The sequence below is a fragment of the Garra rufa genome, chromosome 22 (genome assembly GCF_049309525.1).
Source record: "Garra rufa chromosome 22, GarRuf1.0, whole genome shotgun sequence".
NCBI lineage: Eukaryota > Metazoa > Chordata > Actinopteri > Cypriniformes > Cyprinidae > Garra > Garra rufa.
In genome coordinates this window covers 23,272,713-23,288,675 of record NC_133382.1, presented here as the reverse complement: position 1 = coordinate 23,288,675, position 15,963 = coordinate 23,272,713, and the positions used below count along the sequence as shown (strand labels likewise).

General features: G+C 37.9%; 1 protein-coding gene across 1 annotated transcript; it reads right to left on the bottom strand.

Annotated features, from left to right (window-relative positions):
* Positions 1–229: 229 nt before the first annotated feature.
* On the bottom strand, positions 230–4,204 carry calm2b (calmodulin 2b, (phosphorylase kinase, delta)). Its single transcript, XM_073828014.1, has 6 exons — positions 4,119–4,204; positions 2,991–3,021; positions 1,472–1,615; positions 1,199–1,305; positions 979–1,114; positions 230–894 (listed from the first exon to the last, which is right to left on the bottom strand). Exons 1-6 carry the CDS (start codon positions 4,119–4,121, stop codon positions 866–868), a joined length of 450 nt encoding a protein of 149 aa, XP_073684115.1. The 5' UTR covers positions 4,122–4,204; the 3' UTR covers positions 230–865.
* Between the last annotated feature and the right edge of the window lie 11,759 nt (positions 4,205–15,963).

Sequence of the window (15,963 nt, the reverse complement as noted above, 5' to 3'; positions counted from 1 at the left end):
GAAGAACAGTGGGCAGTTATACTGTTCAGGATAAACAAGGAACTCATGAACAACTAAAGTACCTAATTACAGCTAATTACACTGATTATAATCATGCAATGTCACTCCAAAGTGGAGAGTGGACTAACAATTGTAAATGCAGCTAATAGTTAATGCTAACCAACCAAAGTACTGTCAAAATCCTCTTTTGGATTCCACCCGAGAAGTCAAATGAAAGCAGGGGAAGCAGTTTTGGGTCAATTGTTAATTTTATTGGAAAACAAATATACAACTTGGAATGGATTCTGAGGCATGGCTGTGCCATAAGCAGTTACAAAAGAAAAGTGACTAATTAAAAAGCATAGTAAGAACAGAACAAATACAAAAAGATTAGAGTGTATGAGTACCTGGCGATAAACCCGTTAGTATTCAATTCAATGATGTCGCAATAGTGCAATGCTGAGGACTTTTCCCATTTCTATTTATACTCAGTCCATTGTCCATGCAGAGTTGCACCTCCACATAAAATCAAAAGAGAAGAAAAAATAGAATCATGCCAAAAATTGTTGAAATGAGTCAGCTGGACCCTTGATGTCACCGCTCGTCAGGTGGGCAGGCAGACAGAGCAAAAAAGGGGAAAAAGGGGCCTGTGCGTAGTCAGTATCTGCGCCTATACGTATCACCTGGTCCCATAACTGCTCCTTCTAACAGATTGTTTACGATGACTAGGAGTTGGGGGAAGGCATGAGCACTCAAATCTTATAGTATACATGCAGATCCTTTGGACAGCAGGAGAGGATGGGGAGAAATTAAAATTAAACATTTTACAGAAATTAAAAACAAGAAAAGGCAGATAATTTTATACAAGAAATTCTGTACAAGGCCTTCACTTCGCTGTCATCATCTGTACAAATTCTGCAAAGAGAGAGAAAAAGAAGAATTAGGCATCACATACAAAAAAAAAAAAACACAAAATGCAACTCAAACTCAAACACTCACCTTCATAATTGACCTGACCATCTCCATCAATGTCTGCTTCTCTAATCATTTCATCCACCTCCTCATCTGTTAATTTCTCTCCCAAGTTTGTCATCACATGGCGCAGCTCAGCAGCACTGATATATCCGTTCCCATCCTGAACAACAAGAACAACAATCCATCCAAATTATGAAGCATTCATCTAGGAATGTTACCAGAAAGACTTCTTCAGAAGCCTTACCTTATCAAAGACACGGAAAGCTTCTCTGATCTCCTCCTCGCTGTCGGTGTCCTTCATCTTTCTTGCCATCATGGTCAGGAACTCGGGGAAGTCTATTGTTCCATTACCTGATTAAAGTTTAAAGTACAGTCAGATAAGTGACACAGCATGAGTGATGATAATGTTTTAATCATGATAAAACAGTTTCATGTCATATGCAAATTCGACTCTAGAAGTCTTGCAAGCGTTAACATCATGCTGATGGCTAATGTAGCAGCAAAAACGTGTCCTCACCATCTGCATCCACCTCATTGATCATATCCTGCAGCTCCGCCTCTGTAGGGTTCTGGCCAAGGGAGCGCATGACAGTGCCCAGCTCTTTCGTGGTGATGGTGCCATCCCCATCTTTGTCAAATAGCGAGAACGCCTCTTTGAACTCTGGAAGGATTACCAAGGAAGACAGATCAGTGTTTGAGCCACATAACCACGTATTCATAAACCCTCCTTTAGAGTACAACTGCTTTTCCATTTTAGCAATAAACAAAATTAACAGGGTGAAGTACTTCATGTGAATAATTCATTACTTGTGGGCTTTGTAATTCCACATGGGCATTTTGTAGATCCTAAACCATGTACCTAATCTTAAAAAGGCCAGGTTTAAACTTCACATCAAGTTCGCAAACCTAAAAGTAGCATTAGATAGTTGTCTGCTGTTGAGTTCAGTAACAACAAACGCCTCCATAGATAAATGTCTAAGGTGACAGGATGCTGTCGAAGACACACCAACACCCCAGAGCCATGGTAACACCTCACCACTAGTACTAGTTTAAGGCCTTCGAGCGAAGGCAGTTCAACCCGCAGAGCACCATTAGTTACATGCACAGACAACATGCAAAATGAATCACTTTGCCTAGATGCCTCAAGTGCCTTTTAGATTCATTTTCAGAAGACAACATTTTGTAAAAGTCCAGTAAGAGTCAGCACTGGCACTGATCAGTGTAAATGAGGAGAATTGATCCTTGCAGGCATAGTCGGGACAAAGCTAAAGTGACAAGTGAGACTGCATTTCGCCAGTGCATGCATTTGCCTAGAGGTCTAAGCACTAAAAGGCAATGCAAACTCTTCTCTGTGCCAAGTTGCCAACAATGCCCATCGAGTAGAGACTATTTGATGCCTTCTTTGATATAATGTCATTACAGTGATATTACAGATGGACAACCAGATTTTCGATTACACAAAACACGGGCCTGTTCAAAATGTTTTACTTAAACATGCAAATACTGGAGCTTAAGAAAATGCACTGGGCTCACTTATTAATTTAACTGTATTTTTTTTAAAGAAACAACACAAAATACAGAACAATTACAACTTTCCCACCTAGTTTCCAGTTAAAATAATTATAATAACTCCACTAATAAACACTATTAGACTGTTTATGAATATTTTGGATACATTTTAAATTTTAGTTTTTTAGTAACTTTTTTGTAATTTTATATTATATATATATATAATCAGTTAACTATAATAACCTACTTTTGTGGAAAAAAAAAGTCTAAGCAAATAAAGTTACATGTTACACTTATCTGTACAGTATCTGTTATAGTTTGTTACAGGCTGTAAAAAGTTACAAGCCTGCACACTCAAGGAAGCAATAACCCATGCATTCACACAGATCTGACTAAGTTACAACCTTAAAAGGCAACAATTGAGCAATTATGGAAAAACCAGAACAGGCAGGCTATCGCAAAACGCCATAATCCAGTGCAGAAACTCAGAAGGGGTGTGTAAGCAAAGCCAAGTTGCATGTCCTTACCAGCTATTTGCTCCTCTGTGAGTTGATCAGCCTGGGGAAAGAAAGAGATAACAAACAAGCATATTACTAAATGGTGTGGAGAACAGACTCAGTAAGAATTCATAGTGTTTTGGTTCTCTGACATCAATGTCTAGCAACCCGTGCGAGACCAAACAGAGACCTCAGATTCCCTCCCTCCAAATGTTACGACACCAGCTGGAGAGAATAAAGTCCCACCATAGCGACGGTATTTAGACACTCCTAACAACAGTAGTTCATCCACCCACCTGATTCCCGGTGAACTATTCCCTTGTGGCACTATACAGTCATTTTAGATCGTAAAATAACTTTTTATTGTAATAGTAGCTCAGTGCCACAATGCTCGAGTAACCTAATAAGAGCACTGCAGGCTATTATCACTAACGTTACGTTTTAACATGCACATGCACATTCAAATAAACGGGTATGAGGAAAACAGCTGCGATAGCGAACATTAATATTTTAAGATTATTCAAAAATTAGAGCAAATGTACCATTCACGACTCTAAGCGAAAAAAAAAAACACACAATATATAACAGCTTTTTTTCTAGGTTTAACAAGCTAACTTACTTTTTTATTGAAGCCTGTTATGGCATGATAACTAAGGTTGGCTCACATGTGATGCTGTCCAGTTAACTTAACTAACTATTAATGCAACCAGGATACTTTCGGTTCAAACAGAGCTTAAACAGAAAGAATTCTGTATAACCTGTTCTTATTGAATCCTTTTAACAAAGTTTATTGAACAGTACGATCCCAATACGAAAACTGAAAGTGAATGGGTTCCACTAGACCTAGTCTGAAGTTTAGTACTTCCTAAATTTCTTCGCTTAAGCCTGTGATAAAAACAGAAGCGAATATGACAAAAACTTAAGAGCAACGTTAAAACCCGAAGGAATAGGAGATGCGATGCAGTGGCTAATGTTATATTCCTTCATTCAGTCCATCCACTGTAGTCGCAAATTTGGCGGCATATTTCTATAAACGATTGAAGAAAACTCTTTATCCATTTTCTGACTTATTTGCTTCCGCGGAAATATATATTAGCAGCATATACCTTTTAATTAACGCATATCCATCATTTATTAGAAATATAGATGTGCACTTACCATTTTTTCTTTTTCCTCTGTCTGTCTCCCTCCTTCTCCGTGAGAGATTCACAAATGGTGGTCGGAATATTGGTATAGACCCGCCTTAACGGTCGTACATAAACACCTCCCATCTTCCTGTATCCATCCGCCAACCGCACTGCATTCTGACTAGCGGTGCGTCGGAAATGCCGCGATATTTACTTACGAAACTAAACTTACCTTGAGGAAACGTGATATATGTCCTTCTTCAAAAATGATACGATATTGTATTGTGCTAAAGGCTGATCTTGAGGCGCAAATGCAGGCGGACTATCTGAGGGCGGAAGAATACTGAACGTGTTTCGGTTGTGCGGATGCCTCTGATTGGTTCGTTTGTACCTGCAATGCGTCACTCCCTGGTCACACACTGTAGAATTTGCCCGGTCATAAATGCCATGTAATTTAGAGCTGAAATAGGGAATCACCTGAGCCATTGTGAATTCCACCCTTAGGGGGCCAAAATTATATTCTGGGTAAATGTTAAAATTTTTCTTTAATTATATAACACCCAGATTTGATGTAAAATATATCCAAATTTCTTAGTATGGTCCTAATATTTAACGCTTGTTCACACAGATAAGAAAACATGTATGTTTTCCATAGAAGCTTAATTGTATGTTTATACACATATTGTGCAATTTTTACATTCAAACCTTTTTCAGAATGAGCATTAAATGTGTAAACAAAGGAAAGTTGTGCAACTTAAGTGTAAGTGTAATCCACAACTAAGACACGTTCACACCTATAACGAAAACTTGGCCTACATTCAGAGCATTTATGTGTTTGTTTCTTTAAAGTTGGGTGGATGCTGTTATCCTTATAATCATGGTGTGAACTTTCCTATTCTCATAGAATTAGAATGATTATTAAAATGTTATTATTAATGATTATTAAAACAATGGCCTTTCTTTCAAGATATTCCACCCTTGGTTTCAGCATAACAAGCTCCTAACGAAATATCTAATTAATGTTGTATTGTTGAATGGTCATTCAAAGAACATACTGTATTTGCTTTTTATCATTGAACGAACAAAACAATAGGAAACGCAAATCAATATAGACCTATATCGTAAGGAGATTTATTAATACGATTTCAGAAAATGACTATAACAATAGTACCAGATATAGTGATGCCATCAACCAGATCTTGCCTTGTTTATCAAGGCCTACTCAAACTAGCGAGTTTCTCAATGCTTGACTGCCTTAGCTCCCTCCTTGCAGGCCACCTGTCTCTGGCCATGTCCCAGGTCTGTTGGATATTGAAGGGCTGAGAAGACAGACTGTTGCTGATGGGGGTTGAGGCATTTTCATACCAAAAGACCAGCAGGAGCAACTGAGATTATCAGTTGATTAAGCCGCCCTCAGTATTGTTAATGTGATGCATTTGCATTGTATTCTTCTTAGGTGCTGTTGGATCATAGGGTTCATTATTTACCCCAGATGTTTTCCATGACTCTGCACCCCCTCACCTCTAACCACCACTCCTCCAAAAAGGAGATGACTGAATCAAACTTCCTTTTAAGAAAACAGTTACTTCTAAAATCTTGGGTGGTTCCTGCATGCATGCCTTTCCAGAGCTTGTAAAACCAAGGGAAAGAGTGAATCATGCAGTGGTTGATACCCACAACACATGCAACATGTGTGCTTAATGCCTCTTTCAGGTTACCTAAAAGTTTCCGCACCGTCTGGATGCATAAAGAGATGTCTGGTGTCTTAAAACAATGTAATTCCTGTTAGATTTTAATCTGTCTTCTTATGCCTTCACAACATAAAAGTTAATTTTTTTTATGCAATGCTATTGCTACTGTGCAATACTTTGCCTAGGAGTCAACAAAAAAGTGTTTTCATGGCCATTCTAAACCCATGTCCAAACCCTGACCAAATGTCCTCACAAGGATAGGAATACCAGTAGATTTTGACCTTGTGGGGACATTTCTCAGGTCCCCATGAGGAAACAGGCTTATAAATCATGCACAATGAGTTTTTTTGAGGAAGTAAAAGTGTGCACAATCTCCTGTGAGGGCTAGGTTTAGGTATAGGGTAGGTGTAGGGCGATAGAAAGTACGGTTTGTACAGTATAAAAACCATTACGCCTATGGAATGTCCCCATAAAACATGTAAACCCAACATGTGTGTGTGTGTGTGTGTGTGTGTGTGTGTGTGTGTGTGTGTGTGTGTGTGTGTGTGTGTGTGTGTGTGTGTGTGTGTGTGTGTGTGTGTGTGTGTTGTGTGTGTTGCTATAGAGAAAAAGATTATATTTTAATAATTGTTTTATATTTTTATTATGGCCTTGCAATAGCAGTGTCATGTGGACAAATTGCAGTGTCATAAAATATCATGTTGATTAATATTACGGTAAAGAAAAATAAATATGTCACAATATAAATGTGGTACTGAAGAATTATAACTTAATTCATGTACTGAGTATTTTAATCTAGTAAAATGAGTCCAGCTAAACCATATAGCCTGGTATTGCCTTTAACTATGCCAAGAACTTTGGTAATAAGATGCCAGTGTCTGTGAATTGGTAATTGAGGACATAAAAAGCCATGTGAGACACAGATGGTTGATAATCACTGGTATAAAGAGCCCCTGACCACTCAGGTGTTTACTCAGAGTGAGGGCCATGAAACTGAAGACCTATTCATTCTTAATGCACATTGAGGCTTTGTACCAAACACTGGCAGACTTTAACACCAGGCTCCGGTTTCCCAACACAGACCCTTGTGTGGCTGCGTACACGTGTGTCTGTGTGGTTGTGTTGTACATAAAGGAAAAAGAGCGTGACTGAGATTGTCTTTCCCTTTCTGAGTATCCATCTGTTTCCCTCTCTTTTTTTGAATGACCGCCAAAAATCGTGTAGTTGAAAGCAGCAGTCGTCAATGTTAGGCAAACTTCACAAAAATGTGAAAGCTAGTAATTACGGTTGAGACTAATACTAAACTGACATCAGCTGTCTGTCGGGAATAGATGGAGGATGTTTCAAATTCAATTCTCGTAAATTAAATTCAGAATTCACAAAGGAATTCACAATGGCTAGAATCTTGACTCATAACAGACAAGCTCTGGATCTTCAAGCCGATTGAAAAAGAGGATTTATATTTACATAATCTACCACCTCTGTCAGATTTCTCAATAAGAACAATAAATTAGAACTAAATGGACAGAAAAGGAGTATTTTGTGGCTAACATCAGGAGCTTTAACAGATCAGTGATATAAAAAAGCAGTTATAAATGGTTTTGATGCTTAGTGTTCAGAGAGCTTTGGCTACCTTCATAATTGAAACGATTATATGTAATGTTATTTGATAATGCAAAAAAGTCCACATTGTTCTTCATGTTGACATAAAGGAGGCGATATAATACACTGTCTAAATGCAAATACACGATAGCCTTTGTGTAAACAAAATACATTCAACAATAAGATTCAAAGAAAACAGCACTGAATAGGATTCGATTTAGAAGCATCTATTTTCTTGTCTACAATGGATATAAATTATGTCTCTTAAATCTCTCTTTATGACCCTTTGCAGATATGCAGCAGAGCAGCATGGTTCACATAAACCTCAAAGGTAGCTTTAATTGCTGCAAATAAAATGCTTAAAACAGTATAGGGTAAAGTACAACTGATATTGCAACAAGGATTACTTAAACTTAAAGGTTGAAAAGCAGTCACTTTAGAACATGGCTTGATAAAGGAAACAACTGCTAACTGTTAAGCTATTTACTATGCTATGATAGGCAATATTATTCCCAAACATTCTTGATTAGCGTTGTTGTGTTTCTCAGACATTGTAAAATGCTACCTGTAATTCAAGTACAGCAGAGGCTTCGGTTTCACATACAGTACAGCATTAATATTTAACCATGTATTAAGTGAGATGTATTTGACATCACAGAACGCTCCAGATAATTAACACACTTTTAAAAAGGCGCTTTATATGGACCGAACAAACTGTGTATTTATTCTACTCGAATAATAGGATGGATATGCATTTTCATTAACACGATAGAAAAATACACATGCAATGTATACATCTTAAAGATGAATTCCACATTATATTTAACCTCTCTCTCTCTCTCTCTCTCTCTCTCTCTCTCTCTTATTCCAGACGGCCCAGTTTTAGACATTTGATATGCAAGACTTGGCCGTTCTCACACACAGACACTGTGTTCAGTACTTACTGATGGCCAAGTTACTGAGATGCCATTTAGCAGATAACAACGAGCACACACACTAATATGCACATCCATTATGCTGACAAGGGCAATTACCAACATATGACCGAATGAAGTAACAACTGATGAGCTTTTTTTTTTTTTTTGGCTGGTCTTTGTCTTGTGTTCTTCCAGAAATCATTTTATTGCTCCTTGTTGCCTTTTGTACTACTGTACTGTTTACTTATGGGAATTGACAGCAGTGTAATTGCTTATAAGGGGTTTTCACTTACGTCACGATTTGGTCCTGCCTTGGATTTTGGTTACCCGCATACACAGCCATATTGGCAATACTCAGATGTAACAACACTATTAATGTACGACTGAATACGTTGTTCTGCTAATTTATGCTGTATAAACCACAGAAAAATGTGTGGAAGCTGCTAAATCATATAGAGAAGGACTTAGTAATCAGGAAAGGGTGCAATATTTTGACAAACTTAAGTTAATAGGTGGTAAAGATACGTACAAGAAATATTAAACAAGATATAAGTCTAATATTTCTCCTACCTGATTGGAAATGATAAGAACAAACATGAATGCTGTCAAGATTCCTGCCCTGGAAATCCTGGTTTAGTTTGGTCAACCATAAATGCCTTTTCTCAGACAGTTTTTGCACTCTTCTCTTTGATTTGTTATAATTTTTGGCAGTCTATAGTACTCCAAATGTTTTTCCTGGGCTGTACTAATCAGTCAGCCCAGGAAAAACATTTGGAGTACTATAGACTGTAACAAAACCATGACAATAATTGACCATTTTCACCAGCAATAATCATCAAATTATGCGTATTTCGTTTTGGTTCAGTAGCAATGTTTATGTTCAGTGCCGCCAATTTGGCTGATTGATTATGCGTTGTGAAAACAATGAGAGACAGAACAACAACAACAAATCCAGAAAAACACATTTAAAAAAAGTTATAAATTGCTTTGCATTTTAATGAGTGAAATAAGTATTTGAAAATCATCGAAAATTATGACTGAGTTCTTGGTGGCAAAACCCTTTTTGGCAATCACAGAGGTCAGACATTTCTTGTAGTTGGCCACTAGGTTTGCACACATCTCAGGAGGGATTTTTCCCACTCCTCTTTGCAGATCCTCTCTAAGTCAGTAAGGTTTTGGGGCTGACATTTGGAAACTTAAACCTTCAGCTCCCTCCACAGATTTCCTATGGGATTAAGGTCTGGAGACTGGCTAGGCCACTCTAGGACCTTAGTGTGCTTCTTCTTGAGCCACTCTTTTGTTGCCTTGGCCATGTGTTTTGGGTCATGCTGGAATACCCATCGAAAACCCATTTTCAATGCCCTTGCTGAGGGAAGGAGGTTCTCACCCAAGTTTTGACGGTACATGGCCCCGTCCATTGTCCCTTTGATGTGGTGCAGTTGTCCTGTCCCCTTAGCAGAAAAACAGGCCCAAAGCATGTTTCCACCTCTATGTTTGATGGTGGGGATGGTGTTCTTTCGGTCATAGGCAGCATTCCTCCTCCTCCAAACACGTGCATTTTCATTATTGGCAAACTTCAGACGGGCCTGTACATGTGCTTTCTTGAGCAGGGGACCTTGCGGGTGCTGCAGGATTTCAGTCCTTCACGGCGTAGTATGTTACCAATTCTTTTTTTTTGTTGTTGACTATGGTCCCAGCTGCCTTGAGATCACTGACAAGATCCTCCCATGTAGTTCTGGGCTGATTCCTCACTGTTCTCATGATCATTGAAATTTCATGAGGTGAGATCTTGCATGGAGCACCAGACCAAGGGAGATTGACAGTTATTTTGTGCTTCTTCCATTTGTGAATAATCGCACCAAATGTTGTCACCTTCTCAGCAAGCTTCTTGACGATAGTCTTGTAGCCCATTCCAGCCTTGTGTAGGTCTACAATCTTGTCTCTGACATCCTTGGACAGCTCTTTGATCTTGGCCATGGTGGAGAGTTTGGCATCTGATTGATTGCTTGCTTCTGTGGACCGGTGTCTTTTATACAGGTAACTGAAATTAGGAGCACTCCCTTAAAGGCTCAGCTGGTTACCTGTATAAAAGACACCTGGGAGCCAGAAATCTTGCTGATTGGTAGGGGATCAAATACTTATTTCACTCATTAAAATGCAAATCAACTTATAACTTTTTTGAAATGCATTTTTCTGGATTTTATTTACTGTTATTCTGTCTCTCACTGTTGCAATAAACCTACCATTAAAATTATAGACTGATCATTTCTTTGTCAGTGGGCAAACTTACAAAATCAGCAAGGGATCAAATATATTTTTCCCTCACTGTATGTTCAGCTATTGTTTTTAATAAGTCACTTTTAACTATTTTGGGATTTTTTGGGTGATCAATCATCAAACCTCTGTAAATATTGGTCACAGGCACAAATATTTACTTTAAACTTCACCAAGCTTATTACTCATAAAAAACTCCCACAGATCATTTTCATGCCATTTTAAGTCTTATTTTGATGTAACAAATTGGCTATATCTAAATCGGTGAGTTGTTTACATACTTTTTTAAAGTAGTCTTCCCATTAACGCCATTATATTGTTCATTCAGACTGATTTTGCGAACGCAAAATAACCAGATCATAACCAGCCATATCCAATCATACCGTGATGAAGGCATTGCCTTCTCTCAAATGACTTTCCCCCATTCATTTTTAAATACACCCCACAAAACTCACTGCATGCTTTAGCGGGTCTGTTAAAACTCACTGTGCTCAGGGGAGGTGAGTAACACATGGACTCCCTCTGTAATTTTACCTGCTGGTGTTGCTGTTGGACAATGTTTCTTTAGAAAAACAACTGATTTATACACTTTTTAATGTTATATTTTGTAGTATTGGCATTGTTTTATAGAGAGTAAAACAATGCCAATATTACAATATTATAGAACTCAAGTAAATAGGTGGTAAAGACACGTACAAGCAGTATGAATTAAAATATTAGCCTAACATTTCACCTACCTGACTGGAAATGATTAGAACAAACTTAATTGATTCTTGCCCTGGAAATCCTAGTTCAATTTGGCCGCCCATAAACGGCTTTTGTTTTTTTGTTTTTTTGCACTCTCCTTGATTTGTTAGAACTTTTGGCAGTCTACTCCAAACGTTTTTCCTGATCTAACCGATTAGTACAGCCCAAAACATGACAACAATTGACCTTTTCAGCGGCAATAATCAGCAAAATATGCATGTTTCATTTAATTAGGTGGCATTTTTTACATTCAGTACCACCAATATGGACGATTAATGGCGTGTCATAAAAACACTCTATTTTTACACTACATTTTTTTTCTCATCCAAAATTTTTGAGGAGACACTGCCTCCCTTGCCCTCTCGGAGGAAATGCCCCTGATCCATATATATACACATTGGACCTTATATTTCGAATTAACAAACCCAACAAATAATTAAGCACATAAACTGACACAGTGCTTGCATTATCCGTGCATTTCAAAAGTTTGACATTGTGTACTAATTTCCATTATTTGAACTTGAAATAATGACAAATATCGCAATGCAACAGAGGGTGATTTAAAATCTCTCTGTCTACGTCCTGATGATTTAATCCTCTGCAGTGCTCCCAGTTCTGCCCTGTCACAGCAGTAACAGTCCAACCATTGCATCTGGCCACAGTCCAGAGCGCTGCAGCAGGATGCCACCCCCATTAAAGCAGGCCATCCCACCACGAAAGGCCACTGCAGAGAACAAACACACTCTCGCTCGGCCCATAGGAATTCATCAGAGAATAAATACCTCTAACATGAACAGGACTGCAACAGATACAGGTTGTTTACATACATAATTTTGGAAAGTACAGACTTTGTGGCAGTCCCTGTGTATACAGTATATTCATTTGTAAACATACTTAACCAAACAATTGTATTTATCAACCTGATGAAATTGTTTCTAAGGTAAAGACTTAAAGGAAGAGTTCGTGTAAAAATGAATATATTTTGAAAATGTACTCACTCTCAGGGCATCCAAGATGTAGATGAAATTGTTTCTTAATCAGAATGGACTTGGAGAAATGCTCACCAGTGAATGGATGCCGTCAGAATCCACAAGTAGCCTAATCCACATGTCTCCAATCCATCTATTAACATCATGTGAAGTGAAAATCTGTGAGTTTGTAATGAACAAATTCATCATTATGTTGATTTTAACTTTAAACACTTGCTTCTGGCTAAAATATGAATCCTTCATCAATATTATTGCTTACTCCAGTTAGTCGGTTTTCTTTTTTGGGTGAACTATTCCTTTAAATTTAGTGAGTAATAGCCCACTCATTTTGCAGAAGAAGTGATTTTCTGTTCGAATTTTGATTGAAACAAAAAGCAAGCAACGAAAGTGTCATCTAAAAGGGATAGTTCAACCAAAACATAAAATTTACTTAGACTTTAGTACATTTTTATTGTTTTTTCTATTTGTTTTTTCTTTTTTTAAAGAAATTAATACTTTTATTCACCAAGGATGTATTAAGTTAATAATTAACAGTTTATTAAAAGTTAATAATAAATAATTTACATTGTTATAAAAAATGTATATTTTGAATAAACACTGTACTTTTTAAACTTGTTATTCATGAAAGAATCCTGAAAAAAAAAATCACAGGTTCCAAAAAATATTTGGCAGCACAACTGTTGATATTATCCAACATTGATCATTCTAATAATAAAACAGCATATTAGAATGATTTCTGAAGGATCATGTGACATTTAAGACGGGAATAACAGCCGATAAAATTCAGCTTTTCATCACAGGAATAAATTCTATTTTAAAGTATGTTAAAACAAAACATTTTGCAATATTACTGTTTTTTTCTGTATTTTTAATCAAATAAATGCAGCCTTGATGAGCATAAGAGACTTCTTTAAAGACTATTACAAGTCTTACTGACCCCAAACTTTTGAACGGTAGTGTATGTTGTTGCAGACATACAACTTTCTTACTTCTGTGGAACATAAAAGAAGATATTTTGGTAACTTTTGGTTACTATTGTGACTTTCGTTGTATCCAAAAATACATTTAATTTATCTTTGTCAATTATCTTCTGTGTTCCACAGTAGTAGTCCTACAGATCTAGAACATAATGAAGAATTTTAATTATTGGGTGAATAATTTCTTGAATAGGACACAACTGTATACAGATGCGTAAAAACACATACATATGAATAAAATGAGAGAAATGATAAAACAGATATAGCAGTGCCTCTTCAACCTGTTTTCTCAAGTTTGGAAAGTCGATTAGGTTTTAGTGGAACAAGGTTGCGTGTGTGTAAATATGTATGCATATATACACAGCACTTATGTTTATGTACACACGCAAATAGTGCTTTGTAGGATACAATGCAGATCAAATGTTTACCACAGCTGATTCCCAGGTCTGTTCATTCAGTAAATGAAGTGAAGGTACTTTAGGGAGGCACACAGCTGAAGTGGCTGTTATGTAAGCAGTCTTTCATGTACTGTAGATTCCCTGCAGAGATGGATCACTTTTCATTTTGGCCTTACCAGCTCAGTTCTGACACCAAGTGACACTTACCTGCTATTGCAACTTCTTCACTTCTGTTTGGGTTCCAAACCAAACCGGCTTGCCTTAAAGGGATAGTTCACTTGTTAAACACTGGAAGCAAACTGAATGTACTATTGTTTTTCAGTAATTTGCCATAGCTTTGTACTAGCCCATTTGTTTGAGTGAAGCTCAGAGTGAGGGTTCAAATGATCAGGCCTTTAATTACAGCTTCATACAGAATGGATGGTTATCTTGTCCCAGGGAATGAAACAAATAACCGTCATTAAATGTGATCTCGCTGATCTGTGATTAACCCCACACATGCAAAACAACTATTTTCAATCAGTTTTAGCTGTGATTCAGGCATATTCAGTTGATTGTGGCAGATATATTTGTGTTATAGTCCGTATATACCTGTAACAAGAACTTTCTCATAGTATATTATGTTTTTCTTAGTTCTCTTTTAATAAAATGGTGAATTTATAATCATTTTTTGTGACTCCTTCAATCAAGTTCACACACACACAAAACAACATTAAAGGATAACTATTGCCAAAATGCAACCTAGGCTGTTTTTTTTACTGTAAACGAGACAAACTTATATCTAAAAGCATAATTACCACTAACGAGCCGTTTTTGAGATTGACCGTGATTTCGTTTTGGGGTAAATGGCCGGTGAATGGGAGTTCTAGGGGCATAACTTTGAGCGCATCAAAATCGATATTTTTACAACACTAAGAAGGCTCGACACATCATGACACTTTGCTCGACGTATCGCCTAGGTCTCTACACATGAACTCGAGCATTGAGAACATTGTTTGTGTACACAGAGTTTACTAAAAAGAAATGTTTTGAACAACTCACTTTCACTGTTTGAGTTTCCGCTCGCGGCCGTCTTGCCAGTCAAGAAGTGTCGATCTCCGAATGCGAATGAATGGACTCCATAGGACGAAATATTAGGCTTAGATGAGGCTCTTTTTACAACTAAAAGGTTAATATTGTTTTTCACTTTCGACAAAACAAAGATTTTAGCCGTGCATTTATATGGAAATATGCTTTAGGAGCTATCCATCTTTACATTTACATTTTACATTTATTCATTTAGCCGACGCTTTTATCCAAAGCGACTTACAATTGGGAATACAACAAGTGATTCATCCTAAGGAGGCAGATCAACATAGGAAGTGCTTAAAAATACCATATATCAGGCGTTGTTAGAAGAGTGCAGGCTAGAAGGAGAAGATCAAGAAAGAGAGGAAAAACAGGCTAGAAGGGAGGATCATAAAGAGAGGAGAATTTTTTTTTTTTTTTTTGAGTCACATAGTGTCGAAAAAGACGGGTTTTCAGCAGTCGTTTGAAAGCTGTTAAGGAGTGTGCATTCCGGATAGGGGTGGGAAGATCATTCCACCAGGCAGGGACATTGAACGAGAATGTTCTGGACAGTGATTTAATACCTCTCTGTGGTGGTACAATGAGGCGTCTTTCACTAGAGGATCTCAGTCTTCTGGAAGGAGTGTAGATGTGTAGTAGTGAATGGAGGTAGGCAGGTGATGATCCGGTGGCTGTCCTATATGCCAGCATCAGTGTCTTGAATTTGATGCGTGCTGTAACCGGTAGCCAGTGCAGTGATATGAAGAGAGGTGTGACATGGGCCTTTTTGGGCTCATTGAAGACCAGTCGTGCTGCTGCATTCTGAATCATTTGTAGAGGCTTGATTGTACATGCTGGAAGACCAGCTAAAAGAGCATTGCAGTAGTCCAGCCTGGAAATGACCAGGGCCTGGACGAGGAGTTGTGTAGCATGCTCTGTTAGGAAGGGCCTGATCTTTCTGATGTTGTACAGTGCAAACCTGCAAGATCGAGCAGTTTTAGCTATGTGGTCTTTAAAAGTCAGTTGGTCGTCAAAGATTACACCCAGATTTCTGGCTGAAGTCGATGGGGTAATTGTTGATGAACCTAACTGGATGGAGAAGTCATGCTGTAGAGATGGAGTGGCAGGAAAGATAAGGAGTTCCGTCTTTGCTAGATTGAGCTGTAGATGGTGTTCCTTCATCCATGCAGAGATATCCGCCAGGCAACCTGAGATCCGTGCAGCTACCGATGGA